Below are 22,829 nucleotides of genomic sequence, written 5' to 3'. Positions count from 1 at the left end.
CTAAATCTTCCCATGTATGAAATTATATCATTTTTTAAAGATCAAGAAGTTAACAGTATAAGCATGGTACTTAAAACATAGAGATAAATACCAGAAAAAAGCTAAGAGTTGAAAGCAGTCACCTCTGAGGAGTAGGAATCACAAATGGGAGGAATGGGCTCAGGCCTATTTTTCTTGTTATAAGCCTTGACTTTCTAAATGATGGTTATGTGTAATAGATAAAAATAAAACTTAAAATATCCCAATGCCTGCCATAAAGTAGGACCTTGATAAAAGAGTAGACATTTGTCTAATCCCCCCCACCTCCCCACTGCTGCAGCCCCATTTCTTGCATTCAGAAATGTAGATGATTTGATCCCTTCCTCAAGATTCTGTTCTCACCCTAACAAAGTATGACAGGAAAAAAATCCCAGTTTCAATGGATACTTTTATTATTTATTTAACAGATCACCAACTTCACCTCCCTCCCTACCTACAATTGGAATTACATTTTGTTTCCATGCTGAGTAGTGAAACAATGACAAAGCTAATCAGAATAAGCTACTTCAAAAAGAGAACTAGGCTAACAGCTCACTTTCTTTTAACAGGCAAAATATAAATACATGCATTCTAGAATGCACAATGGTTTAGTCCCTAAGAAATGCAAATGGGATCCTGAAGAATGTAGGCAAATCCAGAGTGCAGTAAAGACGAGTTGAGATGCTGTGCAACTGTTTAAGGGTTCCTGGTGCTGCATCTCTTAGCTGCTAGCTGAATCTTGACATGGGGGAAGATTTTAGCTAATGCCAAGTAGAGATGTGGAAAGCGCTAAGTTGACTTAAGGGCTGCACACAGGAACCAAAAGGCAGGAAAGTACTAAACATTGCTGAGAGCATCCACCCCAGGAAGGACTTTACCTGTTTTTGAGAGAGCACACACACAGACAGCATTACTATAAGACCCACTAAGCCAGATCTGCCCCCTTCTACCTTCCCAACAGCACGTCCACTCTTCTTCAGGATACACGGCCAGGAGTTGGGTAACTTACACTTTGGGTCCCAGATCTACTAGAGTGTAACCTCTTTGAGAATAAGTCTTCCTGTCTGCCCCTCTCTACCTCAAATGGATGCCAGGAGCTTTAAGTTCCTCCGTTTGTACTGTGCAGCTAATAATAACACTACCTACTATCTCCATTCCACTCCAGCCACCACTCACTGCATAACTCCCATCCTTCCCCCAAACAAGCTGAAAAACAGGGAAGAACCTCACCTTCCAGGAGCTCTAAACTGGCACCACCTCCAGTGCTCACATGGCTGACTTTATCCTCCGTGTTCCATTTGGCACAGCAAGTGGCAGTGTCTCCACCACCTGTTGAATGAAAGGCAAGTAAAAAGGGGAAAGGAGAGAAAAGAAAAGAAGAAAAAGGAATGGCACCAAAACCATAAGGCAGTGTGCTCTCAAGCCCAAAAGGTAGCTGATGAACCCCCAACTCCATCTCATTAAGAAGCTCCTCCATGAACTATACACCCGTTTAGCTCTCAAGATTCACCCGGCACCAAGAAACCTAGGAAAAGCTAACCACTTCCCCCTTCTTTCCTCTGATCAGAATTCTTCCGGCTGACACTGGCATTAGCCTTTTACAGGACCCCTTACCTATGATGGTGATGCAGCCCCTGGAAGTGGCTTTCACCACCTCATCCATGAGAGCTTTGGTTCCTCGGGCAAAAGCTTCCCATTCAAATACACCCACAGGTCCATTCCACACAATCTGTTTAGCCCGAGCAACAGCCTCAGCATACTTCTTGCTGCTCTCAGTGCCACAGTCCAGGCCCTAAGGGGTGATTAAAAGAGACGATGAGCTAACAAGAAAAGCTACTTAGAGGAGCAAATACCACCTCCACCAAGACCAGAACTCAAGACTGAATACCAGAGTTTCCTTCTAGAACCAAAAGATACCCTTCAGTCTTTAAAATTATAAACCTATTCATGCCCTTTATGGAAGATCAAGTCTAAGGGAAAACCTCAGAAGTTATTTGATAAAAACATTCTTAGCGACACTACTCACAAGTGTGAAGCACAAGATGGGTGGTTTTCAACCAGGGTCAATTCTGCCCCTCCCCAGGGGATGTGTGGTAATGTCTGGAGACATTTTTGGTTGTCACAACTTGGGGGGGGGGGTGCTACTTGGCATCTAGTGGCCAATGATGACTTAAACATCCTACAATGCAACAGCCCTCCACCACAAAAACTCCCTGAGATGTCAACAGTGCCGAGATTGAGAAACACCAAACTAGATGAGTGCTTCTCAACCTTTGGCATGCGTCAGAATCACCAGGAGGGCTTGTTCGAGCACCAACTGCCGGGCCCCAGACCCGCAGAGCTTCTGATTCAGTAGGTCTGGGGTAGGGCCCAGGAACTTGCATTTTTTAGTAAGTTCTGAAATGCTGATGCTGCTATTCTTGGGAGCAGACTTTGAGAAACACTGAACTAAATAAAACCCATACCTAAAAAAAGGAGAATGACTAAGCAAACTAGTATAGCAACATAATAAAGTTTTATACAGCTATTAAAATGATTAATACGTGGAGAACACTACAAATCAACTATTTAAATTAGTATTTAATATATACATACATTTTTCCCTCTTGTAACCAGTATTCTACTATCTTCATGTTTTCATAAAGGAAAGATTTCTTAGACAGGTTTCTAGGCAGCAACATAAACTGGAAAAGCCCAAACCAAAAGAGTACACAGCACTGTCCCTAGCACATACTTAAGTACTTAATAAACAAACAGACGAAAAAACCAATGATGGTTTTGCCCCCACATTACTGATGAAGACAGCAACAATCTGATACCATTGCTTTTCCTCTATGGATTCTCCCCCAATGAGGGCCTCACTGCAACATGTGGAGCCCTGACAGAGATCTCCTGCAGAGAGTCTCCTAAAATGCTTGTTGTTCAGTTGAATGATGAATGAACGATACCAAAATGTTTCTGTTCACTCACACTACCAACCACGCAAGTGACTCACCATCCAGCCAGCAGGTATGCCAGAGGCCACAGTGGCTTGGCCTGTCTTGGCATGCTCATCAAACTTGTCAGCAGTGACAAAGTCAACAGGCAAGGTAATCTTCACACCATTCTTCTCAGCTTTGGACATCAGGTCTTTGACGATCTTGGCTCCCTCTTCATCAAACAGAGAAGTGCCAATCTACACAGGGAAGCCAAGATGATGGTCAGCCTCTATACTAAAAACATGATTACCTCACAAGGCAGACAGGAACAAGATACAATATAATATAAAGGAACAATTCAAAGACAAAAGAAAAAAAAACTTGCCAAGATAAATAAAAATGAGAGGTTTTAAGGGTCATGTCAGAAGCTAGTTTTCCTTTTAAATTTATATAACCTGCTATTTCTCATGGAGAGCTATTTCACATCCACTTGGCATTGGTTTCCTACCTCCATGTTGTTGAGCACCTTAAGGAAGGTAAAAGCCATTCCACCACCAATAATCATCTCATTGACTTTGTCCAGCATATTATTGATCAGCTGGATCTTGTCTGCAACTTTAGCTCTAGAAAGGAAAGCAAGAATCATCACCAAAAGAACAAAACAATGGACTAAGAAAGTGCTATTACATAGAGCCTGAGTTTTTATATCAAGGGACAGGAGCAGAGAAATGTCCCACAAAGTGACAAAAGTATCTCACTTGTAAAGATTGGTCATCACTAAGGATAAGAATGGATTAACTGTTATACACGCAAGAGAGAGAGAGAATAAACAAATGAATACATAAATAAGATGGAGAAAAGAAAAGAGACTCAACCTCTTCTAAAGGATGTGGGATATTATACAGCTCAAATGCTCTGCTTCTTCAACAAATCAATGGAATGAAAATAACAAGGAAGAGGGGACTATTATAAAATAAAAAGTACTTAACAACCCAATGCAATGCATGAAGTTCAGTGGATCCTTAGTCAAATAAACCAAGCGTAAAAAGACATTTCTGAGATGACTGAGAACTTCTGAATACAGACTGGGTATTAGAGGTTAGTAACAAAATTGTTAAATTTCATTAGGTATAACATGGTGGTTATTTAAAAGAAATTTCCTTATCAGTTATGAGATCCATACAGAAGTATTATAAGTGAAATTATGTGATGTCTAAGGCTCGCTTGAAAATACTGCTGACAAAAAAGGATAAGGGGATAGATGAAACAAGACTGGCAAAAATGTCAGTAATTGTGGAAGCAGGGTGACAAACACCTGGAGAATTATTACACTATTCTCTCAACTTCTGTACATGTTTGAAGTGTTTCCACAATAAAGTTTTTTTAAGAAAATGTAAAATTTTCCCCAAAATTAGTAGTGGCATAAGGATACTACACTGCAAGAAAGGTGGCAAAAAAACCTCCACATCAACTTCCCCAAAACAGCTATTTCAGGCTGAATCTAAAACCTAATCAGAACCACGAGGTGGCACTCACTCCCATATTCCATGTCTACAGAAGTTTGGAGAACAAAGTCCGACAGCTCAAATCCTAATCTCCAGGGAAGCAAAGATCAGAGTCTGACCTTTATAACCCAGTGCACAGGAGGGGCAATGCTTCCAGGACACAGATTACAACCTGTACCCACCTGAATTATTTTTAGGACCCTGAAACTGGGCTCATGAAGCCTGGAGAGCAACTATGCTAGCTGAAATTGACACCCAACTCCAGTCAGCTTTCTTGGGGAAATGCTGAATGTGTTCAGTCCCGTGGAAAAAAAAGCTCTGCTCTTAGAAGGGTCAGAAGCATCCAGCCTTAAAGAGGCTGCTACCTAGATAGCCAAGCCAAGTGACAGGAAGTTATCTTATCCAAGCAGTCCCAGGTCCCTGTTCCTACTCTATCACCTAAAAATTATCCTCCTAGCCTCTTGACCTGCAATTCTGAAATTTCTGTTTTCAACTAAGCCATTAAAATATCATTATCCACATGGTACGTTTTGCCACAGGAGAAAATGTAAAAAGGTATGTGATCTGGAGATATGAATTCTAAATGATATATTAAACACAGATGAGGAGGTTTTCATAGTTACTCCTTGCCAGATTGTATGTATGTGAAAGGCTCAAGTACTTCAAAAATTGTTAGATGAGCACCTAAGTTGCATCTTTCCCATTCTTCCCTCCAGAACCATTTTCTATTTTTCTTGGCCCTGTTCTCTGTCCCAGGAGGCTGACCTGCATGGACTGCATCAAAGGGCTCCTTTTCCCTCTGGCCTCCACTTGGGTTGCAGTCAGTTGGGGGTGGGAGGAGCTACATCAGTGGGAGACTGAAGGGAGATCAGAGTATTTATTTCCCTGGCTCCCTCCCTGCCAGATGACTATCCCTACATCGCTTGACCAAAGTGTACAGTTCCTATCACAGGGCCCTCTTCACACAACTGCCGTCTCTGGATTCTGGCAACCATTCCTTCCCTTTGTCCCTCCAGGCCTAGGAATGGTGATAGCTGTTGCTAGCCCCACATTACTGTACCGTCCCTTTGGGGTTTCCCCAAACCCTACCCACAGTTTTGTAGATAGTTCCTTTGTTAAATTCTCCTCAGTTACCCAGTTTGTGCTATCTGACAGTAAACCACCCAAGTTATAGCCTACTAGCCAAACACACTACTTAAAGCATGATCTTGAAGAGTTCTTCATACCCGCCCAGGATGGCCAGGAATGGTCGCTCTGGGCTCTCCAAGGCCTTGGCAAAGTAGTTCAGCTCCTTCTTCATCAAAAATCCTCCAGCCTTCTGTGGCAAATTAACTCCCACCATGGAGCTAGAAAAGACCAGAAACATTCAAATTTTACTCAATGCCCACCAATTCTCCCAATTCTAGAAGCCATCTCCTTATCATTGAAATACTCTCATTTTTGAGACTCCAGGAAACCATGGTTTTCATCCCTAAACTGCAACAAAAACACTTAGGTACAAAATAAGGTTTCTGACTAATAGTGCAGGGTCAAGGGGGACAAATAAAAAGCAATGACCTTATGTAGAATTTAAGATACCCGACTAACAGTCTTCAGACCAAGGGTATAACCACAATAAATAATCAGCCAACTGATGACCACAGGAGGGGATTCCTCAATTTACTTCCTACTGACAGCATAAGCTTCTGATCCTACAATGTTCACAAAGGGCAAGACCTCTACATGAAATATCCAAAGTGAGAAAGAGCAACCTCTTCCTGATGGTCAACAAAAAGCTCCGCAATTCTCAACATTTTTTAACTTTTATTTCCTCTTTGGATCAGGGATACTCAACACGAGCCACAGTCTAACTGGTGGTTCCAATTAAGAGACAGAAGCCGAAAGGATGACAGTATAATCAGAAGTTTCCAAAAGCAACACAGAGCTTGGGCTGCTCGAGTAAATACAGGAATGCTGCTCTCAGCTTGACATTGAACAAGACTCTTAGTACCTGTGGGCTCGGTGAGCAGTGCCAAAAGCATCATTGACATAGACATCCCCTAGCTTGGAAAGTGAAGCTCGGAAGGTTTCTATTTTGGCTGGCTCAGCTTTAACCTGCAGAGAAAAACAAAAAATGGAAAAACCAACACAGGAAATGCTGATGGCTCCAAAAACAATCGTAAAAGCATTTCATACCAAGAGTCCTCTTGAACATCTATCTCTAAAGACCCTGAGTTGGTGGGACAGCAATTTTTACAACTAGCACGAGATCTGCTCTTTCTTCCAAACATTCCAGGTCTTTTGGTCATTTCTGCATGTTTCTGCTCTCCTTCACCTTCCTTCAAATTGCAAACCTAAGATTCCTGTACCATGGCTTAACCTGAAGCTAACCATATCCCACTGACCTCTCCCCAGCTTCCAGGACAAGATTATGATTATCCTTCCCTCTCCTTATCTTGACTCTTCCTCTTTTTAACATATTCTCCTTGTAAAAGTTAGGATTATACTTGACTCAAGCTGCTGGCTACGAAGGCCTTCCTGTAAAGGGAAAGAGGCCCTGACACATACTCCTCACGAAAGCAACAAGGGCAGGCTGAGACAGAAAACGCAGATGGAAAGATGACAACAGAAGAGGACCTCAGAAACATTTCATTCTGATTAAATGGATGTATTTTATATAGCCTTCCCTGGAAGTTAGGCATCTGAGAAAACAAGAAATATACTGCAAAAAAGAAGGATAAAAAAGTAGAAATAAAACATAGGGCTTTGAAATTTCAGCTCACTATCCAGGGATTCCCCCGGCTAAAAGGGACAGAAAGTAGATAGCAGGATGAACAAGGAGTCTCCAGCAGGAAACTAAGCAATGATGCACAGGAAGCCAGATGAAGGGGTCATGGCACAGAGAGTACAGAGCACAGAGCAGATATTCATTTTACTCACTGTCCACTCCCATCCTCCTATGTATCAAGGTGAAAAAGGCTGCCACAAAGAACAGGGGCTGTCCTCTAATGACCCAAAGAATGCAGGGGCATTAATGCTAAAACTAAAAGGTGTAGAGCCCCTGTAATCTCTCTAGAATAGAATATCATCTGCCACTAGTGACAGGAAGATGCTTCATGTAGTAACGAAACATTGCCTGAATGGCAGAAGACTGGGGCTCTAGGCCCAGGTCTGGCACTAATTCACTGTGTCACCTTCGGGAAGTTGCTCTCTGTCCCTGAAATCCTCCTATTTATTAAAAAGGTGTGATAAGCCGTCTACTTAAGAATTACTTGACGAAAAATGGGGCAAATCGAAAGCTCCTCATGAAAAAGGTCCTATAAAAATTAATAATAATCAGAACCCACTTCTCATTTCTGATCTGCCAATAACTAAAGGGAAGAGAATGCAACTAAAAGACCAATATGGGCACACAAGATAAAGGAAAAAGTTTACGTCCTCACTTTGTTTTTTAATCCATTCTGAAGTTATGACTGGTTCCTGAAATGTCAAGCACTGAAAGCCATTGGACACTAAATGTAAAGTTAACTAACTCAAAAAGTCATAGACTAGCAGAGTTGGTTCATCATTTCCTGAATGAAAGATTTTACCCCAATTTGCCAGCTGCCTCCTGCCATTTCTAAGCCCTAGAGTCTGTGCAGCTTGAGTTTCAGTCTAAAAGGGCATCAAATTTTAGGTCAGCATTTAACTCCTACTACTGTAGCAAGGCCACGCCAAAGGCAGGATAAGGCAAGACCAGGGCCTGTGGTGCTAAGAAAAGAAACTGCCTGAAAGCAGGCGCTCGGATGACCTTAAGAAATGTCAGAAGTATAACAGGAGATTGAGACACTAGCCTCAGAGCATCTTGTTCCCCAAGACACTAAAGATCTTAAGAGTGGAAAGTACTAAAGGGTACCTTCATCTTCCCTTCTACCAATGGGCAAATTCCAAATCATCCTCAAAGAGCCAGCTTTATCATTTAATATTTGAATTCTGATTGTCAGGTCACAGTAATCTGTTTTGCCAGTTACCTTTGGCTGCTTTTCTTAATTTTTGTTTCTTTCTATGGTTGCTTTTACATGATAATGGCAGAGTTGAACAGTTCAACAGAGACCATATATGGTTGTGACTGACTGTACGGCCCACAAAGCCTAAATATTTACTGTCTGGCCCTTTACAGAAAAACTTTGCTGATCTAACGGACTGACCTATATATAAGGCCCAGCAACAGTACCACTGACTCTAACTTGACTCTGACGACTGCCTTTCTGAGACTTAGTTTCTTCATGAAATCATGATACCTGTGCTTCCTTATCTTAGAGAGGAATTCAAAGAAAAATGCCTTAAATCCAAGGCAATCTCATCATGACCATAATTTACCCAACTACAATCAATTGTCCCAAATAGTCCCTTTCTACTTGACTTAGAAAAGTACTTTTTCTGCTCATGTAATTGTTTTATAAGAAAAATCCCAATTATATCAAATTTAATTTACTGTTTTAAAAGTACCAAGCTCAAGCTTCAAGTTAATTCCCCTTCTAAATAAGAATACAGATTGGGGCTGGCCCCACGGCATAGTGGTTAAGTTCAGCACACTCGGCTTTGGCCGCTCTGGTTCGCAGGTTTGGATCCCAGGTGCAGACCTACACCACTCATCAGCCATGCTGTGGCGGCAACCCACATATAAAGTAGAGGAAGACTGGCACAGATGTTAGCTTAGGGCTAATCTTCCTCAGGCAAAAAAAAAAAAGGACTGGCAACAGATGTTAGCTCAGGGCTCATCTTCCTCAGAAAAAGAAAAGGGGCCAGCCTGGTGGCACCTCAGTCAAGTGCACACGTTCCACTTCTCAGCAGCCCGGGGTTCACCGGTTCGGATCCCAGGTATGGATATGGCACCAGCTTCACAAAAAGCCATGCTGCGGTAGGCGTCCCATGTATAAAGTAGAGGAAGATGGGCATGGATGTTAGCCCAGGGCCAGTCTTCCTCAGCAAAAAGAGGAGGATTGGTAGTAGTTAGCTCAGGGCTAATCTTCCTCAAAAAAAAAAATACAGATTGCCCTTCCATTAACACACTAGGGCCTGTTGCTTAGAAAAACCGTTCCAAGCTTGACAAACAAAAAATCTAAAACTAGCTCTGCTGGGGGAACACCTAGTGTAGCATGGATATTCACCGCCACGTCCACCTGTGAATGTCTACTTGCAGCACTTGGCAATCACAGCCTACCCTTTGATAGGATTATCACATGTCAGAAAAAAAATCTGCATGTATCACAGGCCAGGTGTGCAACAAAGGGACAATTAAAAGTAGCATGTTCACTGAATACTCTTACCCCCAAATGGTATTCATGTATTTTTCAAAGGTATTTCAAAACCTCTTGAGCAGAAAGAGGGCTTCTGGGATGCTGGCAATATTCTATTCCTTGACCTAGGTGGTCGTTACACAGGCGTGTTTACTTTGTGAGTAACTCACCAAGCTGTGCATTTGTGCAAGTTTATACGTTATACTTCACTAAAAGGGTGTCTAAGGAAAAATAAACATGAGCTTCCTCTCTTCTTCCATCAGTCTCTCATAGATTTAGCCCTCCTCGCCCCTACTAATGTCAAAATCACAGGTCCTACCTTGTTCCCAGAAGCATCTTTGCCCTTCCCTTCTTCCTCCACATGAAAGCGAAGGTTCTCCAGCAGGATGACAGACCCAGCAGCTGGGTCAGCACAAGCTTTCTCCACTTCTGGGCCCACGCAGTCCTTCAAGAACAAAACATCCCTGGGGAGAGCACGAGATGCAGACACTTGAGCCGTCTGAAAGTTAAGAACCAGTGACAACATGCTGGACAACATCGCCTGTCACAGAGTCCCCCAGCATCAGAGCCTGGCACTTACTTGCCCAGCAGAGACTTGAGTTCAACAGCAACTGGCTGCAAGGAATATTTGTCAGGCATGGGGACACCATCAGGCCGGCCCAGGTGGCTCATAAGAACAACTGACTTGGCTCCATTGTCCAAGCAGAATTTGATGCTTGGGACAGCAGCCTTGATCCTGCAACCAAAAAGAGACAGCAAGTAGAGCAAGGTTACTCCTAGGAATGAGTATGAAACACAAAAACCCCTTTTCTTCTCCAAATTCCTTCATGTTTACTGTCGGCAACTCAGGGATGGTCCTCAGGCTTAAGTTCAGGGGAAGAAGTTAATTACGATGCCAACCCTCCACCTAGAATTATACAATCTCATTATGTTTTGCCCCTTGTGCAGAAGAGTTAATATAGCAGGCCAAAACTGCTACCTTTAGAAGGACCCGCTTGCAAGGCTGGGCCTTGGCTGGTGTCTGGGAACTTGGCTTTTGAAGTGGTCCCTCAGTTCTCTAACTGACAAGGGCCATTCACTGTTCCTAGACTGTCTGTACAAACAAAGTGATTTATGCTAAACACCTGCTTCCCTCTAGGAGTCTGGAATTTTGGTAGTTGCTAGGTAGAGGGTACCTATGTGACCAGCTCCCAGTATAACCCTGGGGGGCTGAGTCTCTAATGGGCTTCTCTGGGCGGAAACATTGCACACAATTACTGCATTGTCAGTGCTAGAGAAAGGAGCACACTTGGGTGTGTTCCCTCCCAGGAGGGACAAAGCATTAGAAGTCCATGCACGGATTTCTCCAGATTCTGCCTGTGACTTTTTCCCTTGTTGATCCTGTCATACATCCTTTCACTGTAATGAACTTTAGCAGTGAGAACTATATGCAAAGTCCTGCGAGTCCTTCTAGTGAATCACCAAACATGTGGGTGGTCTTGGGGGGCCCCTGAAACATCCCTCTTATGTGACCGTGGAACAAATATAAAATTCCCAAATATTGAAACCATTAAAGGAAATTTGGGAAAAACTGAAAAATGTGTAGTAACTTTTCTGCACCCATTATAGATCCTAAGTCACTTTTTTTATGTAGAAAAAAATAAATGCATTATACAAACTGTGGTTTACACAATGCTTCACGTTTACTACATTATAGTTTAACCAAAAAATTACTCAACTTCCTTTAAACATTTCAAATTTTTGTTCCAAACCTGATACTAACTTTCCATTTTTGCCAGTCTTTTAGAAATTAAAATTGCTAACGAAGAAAGTCATTTATTTATTCACAAATATTTACTGAATGCTTCTTTTGTTCCAGGCGCCATTCCAGATTCTGAGAATACAACAGTAAATAAAACAGTCTCTGCTCTCATGGAAGTGAAAATTCTAACAGAGGGAGAGACAATAAACATATGCATGTGTGTGTGTGTATTTCTCAAATGGTGGTAAGAGCTATGGAGAAAACAAAACAAGGCAGAGGGACAAGAATGACTGGGGATAGTGGTAGAAGAGATTTAGACAGGGTGGGCAGGGAAAGTCTCTCTGATAACGGGCCTTTTCACCAGAGAACAGAATAATAAAAAAACAAGTTATGTTTCTAAAATACATTATGCTATTTGGCAGATATAAAAATTCATACCAAATAAAGAAGAAACCTTGATCAGGTACAAAGTTTGCCTAATGAAAGCAAATTAATCTTCAGGGCTATCCCTTATTGACAAGTTCTAATTTTCTAATGCTTCATTTTGTTAATCAACTCCATGGGTTTCTGAAAATGAAAAGGTCTACCAGACATGTTTCTCTGCTTTTTGTTCATAAAATAACTTGATAGCGTATTTCCAATCTTTCTTGTGTGCTGCAGAAAATAATGAAAATCAATAAGGATCAGAGCTGCCTTACACAAAGACCTTCCGCTATGGTGCAGCAGGATGTGCTTGGCAGAATGCCAGGCTCTATTCTGGGGCCAATATCTGAAAATATTTTGGGTCTAGACCTGCACTGGCCAATATGGCAGCCATCAGCCACAGGTGCCTCTTGAATACCAGAAATGTGCCTAGTCCAGATTGAGATGTGCTCTAAGTGTAAAATACATGCTGGATCTCAAAGACTTAATACTAAAAAAGTTAAATGTCCCTTTGATTAATTTTTTTATTGAAATAATTTTTAGACTTAATGGATTAAACAAAATATATTATTAAAATTAAGTTCACCCATTTGTTTTCATTTTTTTTAATGTGACAAGTCAAAAATTTTAAATTACATGTGGCTCATATTATATTTCTATTAGGACTTGTCTAGATCATTGGAAAGCACCTCTCCAGCTCAAACCCTTCATTTCAAATTTAAAATAAAAACCTTCATTTGCAATTTAGTCAAAAGCAAGAGCAGTACCATCACTTAAAATTTCTGCTTCTGACTAGGAGCCAAGACATTTTGAGCAGCCTAAACTGACTGAAAATATTACTTCTGAGGTCTTTTCCCTTAAATCAAAACTCTCAACTGATTTTAGGGGCCGGCCCAGTGGCATAGTGGTTGATTTCACACGCTCTGCTTCAGCGGCCTGGGGTTCACTGGTTCGGATCCCGGGCACAGACCTGTGCGCCATTTATCAAGCCATGCTGTGGTAGGCGTCCCACATATAAAGTAGAGGAAGATGGGCACAGGTGTTAGCTCAGGGCCAGTCTTCCTCAGCAAAAAAGAGGAGGATTGGCAGCAATGTTAGCTCAGGGGTAATCTTCCTCAAAAAAAAAAAAAACCTGATTTTGTCTGGGCCATGTGGGGCTTGTAAAACTACCTGTAAGCTTAATAACTGGTGGTATTAAAAAATCCTTCTCTTGCACAGTTCTTCATTTTGCAAGGGAAGCCAAGTAACCTTAAACTTTGATTTTATTTAAAAAAGTAAACTCCAAATTCTTCAAATTTTCAAAAAATGGGAAGAGAAAAAAAATCACTTTCTAAGACGATTTTTTTCAATTTCTACATTCTCATAAGAAAGCAGACCAAATGGTGGGTTGGGTTGGTGGAATGCCAAAAGCGTATGGCTTAAGTTGCTACAATTCTAAAATAAGCAAGGAAAACCATTTCATGCTATATATTCATACCCACACCCACGCACGTCTTAAACCTAGCTCAAGGCTTAGCAGGTACCTTACCTCTGGTTGTTCGTTATCTGGTTGTTCTTCATAGGAACGTTGAAGTCCACTCTAAAAAAGAAACAAAGTTTCAGATTCAGAGTCATGATCAATTTATTGTTCCCTCAAAGATTAGGAGAGGCACTTTCAGTGAACCAGTTAAATAAACTGGAAGCTTAAAACTCAAAAAAAATCATCCGTGGGGCCGGCCCTGTGGCCAAGTGGTTAAGTTCATGCACTCCGCTTCGGCAGCCCGGGGTTTCGCCAGTTCAGATCCCGGGCATGGATACGGCACCGCTCGTCAGGCCATGCTGAGGTGGCGTCCCACACAGCACAACCAGAGGACCTACAACTAGAATATACAACTATGTACTGGGGGGCTTTGGGGAGAAGAAGGAAAAAAAAAAAAGATTGGCAACAGATGTTAGCTTAGGTGCCAATCTGTAAAATAAAAAAAAAATAATCATCATCCATATCAGAAGTCAAGAAAGTGGTTAGCCATGGGGAGGATGGTGGGAGTGGCGACTGGGATAGGACACCAGAGGGGGCTTCTGGTGTTCTGGTAATGTTCTATTTCTTGACCTGGGTAATTGCACAAATGCGCTTGTTGTGTGATAATTCTTTGAGCTTAAGATTTGTGCCCTTTTAGGTATGTACCTCATACTTTAAAAGAGAAATTTTAAAAAATAAAATTAAAACCTAACTTAAATCACAGGAACTAGCCCTGAAGACCTGGGAAGCTAAAACCAGCTCCATCTACAGATTTCTATGTGGGCCTAGCATGATAGCATCTAATAATAGCAGCAGCTGAAGGGGTGAAGGGTAATAAGGAAGACATCTTGATTCTGATTCCTTTGATATTATTTCTGGGCCCTAGTGAAGCTAACATCACGCAAAAGAAAAAAAACTGGAAAAATAAAACACATCAAGAGAGTATCATCCTTTTTGGAGAAAGCCTGGGGCCTTGAGACCAGAAAGAAGCCCAGTGTCCAAGACCGAGTTCACACAGCATACTTTTCAAGCAAAACACAGAAAATAAAAGTTAGACAGCCTCTTTCAAAAAGACTGACAGGAGAGGGTGGACCATGTGACCCTGCCCGCCTAACAAATAAGCAATTAGAAGAACAGTGATCAAAAGGGCACAAGCAAATGATGTACGGCAGTCTCTCTTTCTTACCCAAGAGATTACTGCTTTACCATTTTTAAGAACTGCTAATTCCTTTCCCCTTCTTCTGAACTCCTTGGAATCTCCGCCCACTTCAATCGGACTGAAAACAACGATGTGTGGTAGCTATTTGTAAGGTCTAAGTTTTGCCTGCCAGGATCCTTTTTAAGTGATTTCTTTCTCATCTGTAAAATGAGAATGATTGTATCTACCTCACAGCTACTGTGAGAATTAAATGAGTCTGCAATTTGTAAAGGGCTTAGAAAAGTACCTGGTACATAGGAAGGGCCCTAAAAGTGGTAGCTATTATTATATATGTTAATGCTTCTCCAAAATGTATTCTCTGATTTAAAAGGCAGATCAACCATTACTAAAAACAGCATCAAAAGCTAAGGGACTACAGGGAAGGTATGACCTGGTCAAGATGACTACTGCTCTGCTTGATCATACAGCTCCATCACTAGTCCTTCCTCTCTAAGGCTGAGGCTTGGCAGATGATTATAAAATCCTAGACCTACTAAGAAGACCACCGATTTCCCATATCCCCTGTGCCTGTACTGCCATCTACCTCACTGAAGAGCAGCCTTTCCGAAGGTGGGTTGAGGGAAGAATTCTCTATTGCAACATTTTAATTCAAGAAAGTCTTCGAAAATAAAGGCAGTATGCCTCTGAAGAAAAGAAATACACTCTACTTAGTTTCAGGCTACTTGATTCTGATTCTAAGCATCTTCTTTAAATATCCTGAGCAAGGCTCTTGCCAGCCCTAAAGGGCATTCCAAAGAAGATCGAGTATCCCATTACCACGGGTCACTTGTCCCCCTGCAGCCTCCCAGAAGGCCCATGGGCAAAAGGGCTAATGGCAAAAGGCTGGGAACAAGCCACCCCCTTTGCAGTGCTGCTCCCTATGCTCAAGCCCTTACCGGGAGGAAATTCTCCGGGCAGAAACACTCGAGAATCTGTATCGCCTATCCCAGGTGCCATGACATAGCTTACTGATGAGAACTGGACTCGTACTCTCCTCAGTGCCTGTGGATTACCCACCCCTCATCATCTCCTAGACTCTCAGCAACAGCTCTGCTCTTAGCTTCTCCTCTCTGAGGACTCCACCACCGAAACTGCTCTTGCTGCGCAATTCCACTTGTTCCATTCTATGTAAAATCTGCACCTCTTCCTTTTCCACTTCCCTGAACACTCCCGAGCTTAGCCTCAGGCTCGAAATCAGACATCACTATACATCTATCAGAGTGGCTGAAATAAAAAGTAACAGCAACACCAAGTGCTAGCGAGGATGCAGAGAAACTGCTCACTCTCACACTGCTGGTGGGAACGTAAAATGGTGTGGCTGCTTTGGAAAACAGTCTTGGAATTCCTCAAAAGTTTAAGCATATGACCCAGCAATTCCACTCTTAGGTGTTTACCCAAGAGAAACGACAGCAGATGTCCATACCAAGACTGGTGCATGAATGTTCAATGTTCACAGCAGCTTTATTTGTAATAAGCCCAAAACTAGAAACAACCCACAAGTCCTTCACTGGGTGAATGGCTGAACAGACTGTGGAACAGCCATACCACAGACTACTTCTCAGCAATACAAGAACTGCATTATTGATATATGCAACAACTTGGATAAATCTCGAGGGCATTATGCTGAGTGAAAAAACCCAATCCCCAAAGGTTACATACTGTGTGATTCCACTTACATAACATCTTTGAAATGATAAAATCTTAGAAGCAGAAAATAGCTTAGTAGTTACCAGGGGGTAGGCATGGAGGGAGGGGGGGCCCTGACTCTAAAGGGGTAGCATGAGGGAGATCCTGGTGGCGATCAAACAAAACAATAATTTTTATATCTTGATTGTAGTAGGAGTTACACAAATCTATACATGTGATAAAACAGCATCCAACTATACACTTTATTCCAACGTCAACTTCCTACATTTGCTATTTACTATAATTATGTAAAATGTATCCAACAGGGGAAACTGGGTGACCCCAAGACTTCCCTGTACAAGTGCTTCAGGACCTCTCTGCAACCTCCTGTGAATCTATAATTATTTCAAAACAAAACGTTAAAAATATTGATGTGGTTGAGATAATATCAAGTCTCTATCACTTGAAATCTCAGGAGTCCAGGCCCAGTTCCATTAAAAGCTCTCAAAGGAACCATGCCCACCCCCGCTTCACTGCCCTGACTGGCAAAGTGAGGTATTATGGCTGTCTTAGAGCCTTTCTTTTTTTCCTCTGCTCTCAGTTTTTCCTCTCCATTTCTTTTTCTGCTACATCAAGGCGGTTGCTTAACAAGTTACAACAGGTTGGTGAAAAACAGTGAGGTGGTAAAAAACGGGGGGAACAAGCAAAAGGGAAGTGCTTCACAAGTTGGCAAAGGAGTGTGACTGGCAACCTATGAGAGGAAGAAAGGAAATGACATCGCAAAAATAAGCAGGAAGTTTACTCAAAGGGCTGTAAAGTCACTCAAAGGGCTGTAAAGACAACTGGAGTCCTAAAAAACTGAGGTGGAACCTGGTAAGTACCTAGTCAGAGGCTTCTGGCTATCTAAAGTTCCCTCAACAAATCAGTCAATTTCCCTTGGCAATTCAAAGCAGGAGCCAGAAGACTCAGCAAAGGTCAGAGTTCTCTTATGCAAGACAAGAAGAGGAGGCAAGTGAGAGCAGCCGCTACTCAGGAGGCCCCATTTCTGAAACACTGCCAGCAACCACCACATGAAGCCATTGAAACAAAAAGAAATTTGAGCTGACAATGCATGGCTGCCTAGGATCTTCCAAAAAGTAGTCCTACAATGTGACTCTCTGTTTGAAAGAGATACATTAATAATGAGAGAACAAAGTAACCTCCTGTCCTCAGGCCAAATAAGTAGAATTTATCCAGATTACATGGGGAAAGTTATTGATTGTAACCTTCAGCAGACAAAAGGTCTATTTTAACCTGTCCCTGCTTACTACGAATATTCAGAGGATCTGGTTTGTAGCCAAGGAGATCCACATTCTAGTCCTGACTCTGCCACCAACTTGCTAGTTCAGTGACCTTGGACAGGTCATTTTCCATCCGCAAAACAAAACTAGCCAATCATTTCAAGGCTCAGGGTTAATCTGTGTTAAATGAAACTTTGAGCCTTTGCGCAGAAAGATATTTCACATGAGGTCCAGCGGGAGAAAGATAAGAACCTCCTCTAGTCCTACTCCCAGCCAGCCCAGTTAATTGTTCAAGCCAATTTCCCTGGAGAGAGAGGAGATAAGGGCCAAGACTGCAGTTGTAGGAAGTTGACCAGCATCATGCCCCACCTCTTGTCTTTCAGCTGGTGCATGCATCTGGAAAAGTCAAACCTGAGCACAGTGGAGATGGGAAGAAATAATTAAAACCTAAGATCTAGTTGCCTGACAATGTCCACTTCGGCTGTTTTTCATAGGGTCTATCCCCTTTCCTTAAGATCATCTGAGTAGAAGAGGCCCTTATCTAATACTAGGATGGCTGTGACTCCTACTTTGTCCACCAGGTGTTTCTCCCCGCCACAAGCTATTGAGTTCTGACTATTTTCACAGTAAGGCAGAAAAGACCACTTGCAAACTAATAGTGACCATAATGAAATGAGAGGGAAGGGAAGAGCTACATGAACTTTTAGGGTGCCCATACACTTCTCTAATGCAGTGTCCTCATGTTTAAGCCCAGGGTAAAGGGAGATCCCCTTCTACCTTACGTGTCTGTTAATATCCAAAAGATGCCCTCATTTGAACCAGCCCAAATTGGGAAAGGGGCTGGATCACACCATTCACATGCCTGCCCATCAATCAACCACTGCCCAAAAAGGACAAGACTGCACAAGGCTATCAATTCAAGCCCTCATGGCCCCCAAAAGCACTAACCTCGGATCCTGGGAAGGTTATGAACAGTCAAGTCCATCAGTTACGTACCTAACTGTCCTCCTGCACTTTGCTCCTGGCATGCACAAATGTAGCACACATTACAAAAAGGATAAATATACACGTTCCATACACCATACTAGTAATTTTGGCAGATAAGGGAGAAACTATGTTCCTAAGTGACCAGGGATCCACGTGTGCAGAATAAGAGACTCCAAAGTACATGAAGAGCCCTCCCCACTTCTCATATCCTGCTTCTCTAGCCACATCTCGGGGTGAGGCTGGAGATCAGCAAGAATGAGCAGCCACACCCTGCTCCACCACTACCCAGCATGTGTCACAATCGTGATGCAAACCCCATGGCCTGGAGCCCAACGACACCGTAGGCCCACCCCACCCTCCCACCCCCAATTCTTTAGGGGGTTCTAGTCCTGAACATCTAAATCAGCACCCTCTGGGGAAGATTTCCTTTTGCGCAGGGATCTTTGAAATGTGGGCCTTTTCTCATTTGTCGAGGATGGTCTAGGGCGGTGGGGGAAGGGAAACTAACCAAATGACCTTTCAAGGTCCCTTCCTTGGGGCCTAGGATTTTGCAGACTAAGCATTACTTCCCACCTCGCCGACTGGGAGCTGGAGGCGACGGAACTGCATTTCAGGAATAGGAAAGAGGGCTAAATGGGTCCCCGCAATCTGAGCCCTTCCTCGGTGGATCCACCCCTAAAGGGCAACTACAGCTCGCTTTCTGGGCTGGGGAAAATGAGGGTAGAAACCGCCAAACCCGGGAAAAGCCTCCGCCACAGCGGTGGGCAGCCTCGCCCTGCGTGGCTAGGACCCGTGGGGCTGAGCAGAGGCCTAAAGGCAACTTTGGGCAGGCGGGACGGCAGGTCGGCCCCGGCCGCAGAGACTGCGGCAGAGCGGCGAGGGCGCGCAGGCAGTCGTGCGGAATTACCTCATGACGACCCGCTTCCCCTTCACGTTCAGCTTGTCCAGCGTCAGCTTGTTTGAAAGCGACATCTTGGCAACACGGCGGCGGAAAAAGGCTGGGGGCTCAGAGAGCTGCGGACTAGGTTGCCGACTCGCGCTAGGGACGCGTGCGGAATGCCGAGCTCCGCGCGGGCCCCGCCGCCCCGCCTCCGCCCCGCCCCTTCCCGGCCGCTCCGCCCCGCGAGCCGCGCGCCGCAGCGGCGATTGGCCGAGGCCCGCGGGCGCCCGCGCTCTGCCATTGCTCCGAGGCGCTGTCCGTTTGCTGGGGCGCTGGGGCGACGTGCCGCTTCCATTTGTCACGTCCGGCACGCAGCGAGCTGCTGCGAACCTTCGCGATCAGGGGCGGGAGCGGAAGGCGGTGCCGCGGGGCCTGCAAGTGGTGGGGAAGGGAGTCGGGTGGCGTCAGGGAGCGGACGTGGAGAGAGTGAGAGAACCAAGGGCACCGCCCCGGTCCCCGCCGCCGCGCCCAGGGCAGCTACAGCGCCGCCCAAACTCACGGCAGTCTGCGGAAAAGCGCCGCCCTCCATCCCCTGGAATTCCCGGCACCCCTGCCAGGATCCATGCAAATGGCACCTCCTTTTGGAAAACTTCTCTGGTTTTCCAGCTCCCCAAAATGGAATTCTACGTCAGGCTGCTCAGTGGCTTTAATAATCGAGACCTCTCAGAAGTCGGGAAAGGCCCAGGACCCCCGCTCCTCCTTTCTTATAGTAAAAAGTGCAGTGTAATTCTTCTGGTTACAACGCAGTTAATGCTAACGGCAAACACATGTAGCATTTTTCATATATTAACTAATGCTGGCAAAACTCGGAAGTAGTTACTGTCACCCTCATTTTACAGGTGATGCATTGTAGGGCCTGGGCCTTGCTTGCTCAGCGGAAACCACCAGGCCCGTTGCAACCATGTGTCCTTCTGGCGCCCTTCTGGGCAGGCAGCCCAGCTACCGAGATTTGTAACGATCTGGGCCTGGCTAACCTGGATCCTCCCTTGAGGGGAACATCGGGTCTTACAGGGACACACAGCCCCTCCGTGTGAGCTACTGTTCCTGGGAACGCTGGTTGTACCCAGGACAGCCCTTTGGCAAGCGTGCAGCCTTTGTTCCTCTGCCTACTTAAGCAAGCTTCTCTTGGGGGGTGGTTGCGGGCTAGGCATGCTTCTGTCCAGCTGGCTGCCACTGGACACTCTCCCTTTAAGTAAGGCCCAATAAACCTTTATGTCTTGTTCACAGTCTCAGGGTCATTTCTTCGCTCTCTCGGCACAATATCCTGCTGCCCTAGCCCAGCTGGGCTTGTGGGGGAACATGCATCAAAAGATTTAGTGATGTGCTTAGGGTTTCTTGGAAGTGATGGGTTCAAACCTAGGTAGTCGAGATGTAGAGTCCATACACTTAACTATGCTGTAATACAGACACCGTTACTAGGAACTAGGTACCTGGTGTCCAACATGCTTACAGAGTTGGCTGGAATGAAGTAATTTGAATCACAAAAATTTCCCACATATGGCATTCAAGGTCCAGGTAAGATGTAGGAAGCATTAACTCATAGCGCATTGGTATTGAGACACAAATGCATCTGTCTAATAATGAGATGCAAGTTTAAAGTTATAAGATTAACATGTTTCTCTCAATCTTCTCAATGTATATTTGGGAAACCATGGAGTTACTCCAAATGCATCTACATTTAAGGCCCAGATAGGCCTCCTGGCCTCCCCATGGTCAGCTCTACATACATTTAACACTTATTTCATTCCATCTGGGTTATCGTAGCAGTGCGAAGCAATTCCTTTTGGATAAAAGAGAAACGCAACCAAGGGGCTCTGCAGGGAAAATGAAAAGAGCATACAATCTGACAGCCTGAACTTAACAATACTTCCCAATTATTGAGCACTTACTGTTTGCCAGACACTGTGCTAAAGGCTGGACATACATGATTCATTTACTCCTCAATAGCTTTGTGAAGTAGGTAGTATTATTATCTCTATTTTACAGATGAGAACATTAAAGCTCATAAAGATCAGAAAGTTTTATCCACTACACATCTGAAGTAGCAGCAAAGATGCTAAGATGGGAAGAAGCCTTAGACAACACAAAAAAGCCCAGTGTTGCTGGAAAATACAGTGGGAGGAAGAAGGGACTAAAATTACACTGAAGAGGCAAGGTAAGCAGGGACCAGATCCTCTGGGCCTCCTAACCATAATAAAAATGTGATATTTATCCTAAGAGCAATGAGAAGCCGTTTGTTGCAGTCACCGTTGCCTACTCAACAGCCATTCCCCAGCCACCTCCTTCCTTGCTAACAGAAACCGGATTTGATTACCGGGCCAGTGACAGGGAAGATAGGCTTATTTCAAAGCCCCAAGGGACGAATCACGATTGACTTCAATACAATACAATTGTCTAATAGATGTTATTCACATTTTCCAAATTTGTCTTAATAATGTCCTTTATACCAAATATTTTGGTCCCAGATCCAGTCAAGGATCATACATTGCGTTTAGTTTTTGTGTTTCTTAACTCTCCTTTAATCTGGGACAGTTTCTCAACCTTTCTTGGTCTTTCATGTCATTGACAATTTTTTAATAGTACAGACCATTTATTTTGTTGAGTCTCCCTCAATTTATTTGTCTGCTGTTTCCTCATGATTGGATTCAGGCTATGTATTTTTGGTGGGAATACTATGTAAGTAATGTTGCGTCCTCAGTGCAATCATATTAGGAGACCCATAATGTTGGCTGGTATTATTATTGGTGATGTTAACTTCAGTCGTTTGGTTAAGGCAGTGTGTGACACATTTCACTACCATAAGATTACTCTTTTGCCCTGACAGTAAGCAATAAGCAATTTGTGGGAAGATATTTTCAGCCTATGTAAACATCCTGTTCATCACTAGTTTTACCATCCATTGATGATTCTTAATTTTTTTTATCCATGGGTTTTATTCAGTGTTTCTGAGTTTTTTGGTGGCCTGCAAAACTTTCAGGTTACATTTTCTGTTTGTTTTAAATTAGGTTATTGAGGTATAATTTATATACAGTAAAATTCAACTATTTTAGTGTACTCTAGGTACTTTATTTTTACTGTTTTAAATTATTTTATTGAGGTCATAATGGTTTATAACCTTGTGTAATTTCAGGTGTACATTCTTATTTATCAGTTTCTGTATAGCCTGCATCGAGCTTAACACCAATACTCCAATTTTTATCCGTCACCATATATATGTGCCCCTTTACTCCTTTTGCTCACCCACCAGCCCCCTTCCCTTCTGGCAACCAATAATGTATTCTCTTTGTCCATGTGTTTGTTTATCTTCCACGTATGAGTGAAATCATGTGGTGTTTGTCTTTCTCTGTCTGGTTTATTTCACTTAACATGATACCCTCAACGTCCATCCATGTTGTTGCAAATGGGACAATTTTCTCTTTTTTATGGCTGAGTAGTGT

At 43.4% G+C, this 22,829-nt stretch overlaps 1 protein-coding gene across 1 annotated transcript; it reads right to left on the bottom strand.

Annotated features, from left to right (window-relative positions):
- Positions 1–407: 407 nt before the first annotated feature.
- On the bottom strand, positions 408–19,563 carry PGK1 (phosphoglycerate kinase 1). Its single transcript, XM_044763728.2, has 11 exons — positions 19,360–19,563; positions 13,392–13,442; positions 10,280–10,435; positions 10,019–10,163; positions 6,432–6,535; positions 5,668–5,787; positions 3,445–3,559; positions 3,014–3,193; positions 1,633–1,810; positions 1,249–1,347; positions 408–896 (listed from the first exon to the last, which is right to left on the bottom strand). Exons 1-11 carry the CDS (start codon positions 19,422–19,424, stop codon positions 856–858), a joined length of 1,254 nt encoding a protein of 417 aa, XP_044619663.1. The 5' UTR covers positions 19,425–19,563; the 3' UTR covers positions 408–855.
- Between the last annotated feature and the right edge of the window lie 3,266 nt (positions 19,564–22,829).

Source organism: Equus asinus, chromosome X (genome assembly GCF_041296235.1).
Source record: "Equus asinus isolate D_3611 breed Donkey chromosome X, EquAss-T2T_v2, whole genome shotgun sequence".
Taxonomy (NCBI): domain Eukaryota; kingdom Metazoa; phylum Chordata; class Mammalia; order Perissodactyla; family Equidae; genus Equus; species Equus asinus.
Note: the sequence above shows the minus strand (reverse complement) of the source record. Positions and strands in the feature narration are given on the sequence as shown.

Coding starts and splice junctions, on each gene's coding strand:
- PGK1 (XM_044763728.2), bottom strand. CDS start 19,424: ATGTCGCTTTCAAACAAGCTGACGCTGGACAAGCTGAACGTGAAGGGG. Junction 3,560..5,667: donor TTCCTGGCCATCCTGGGCGG/GTATGAAGAACT, acceptor TTTCCTTTCTAG/AGCTAAAGTTGCAGACAAGA. Junction 1,348..1,632: donor GGGCTGCATCACCATCATAG/GTAAGGGGTCCT, acceptor TTCATTCAACAG/GTGGTGGAGACACTGCCACT.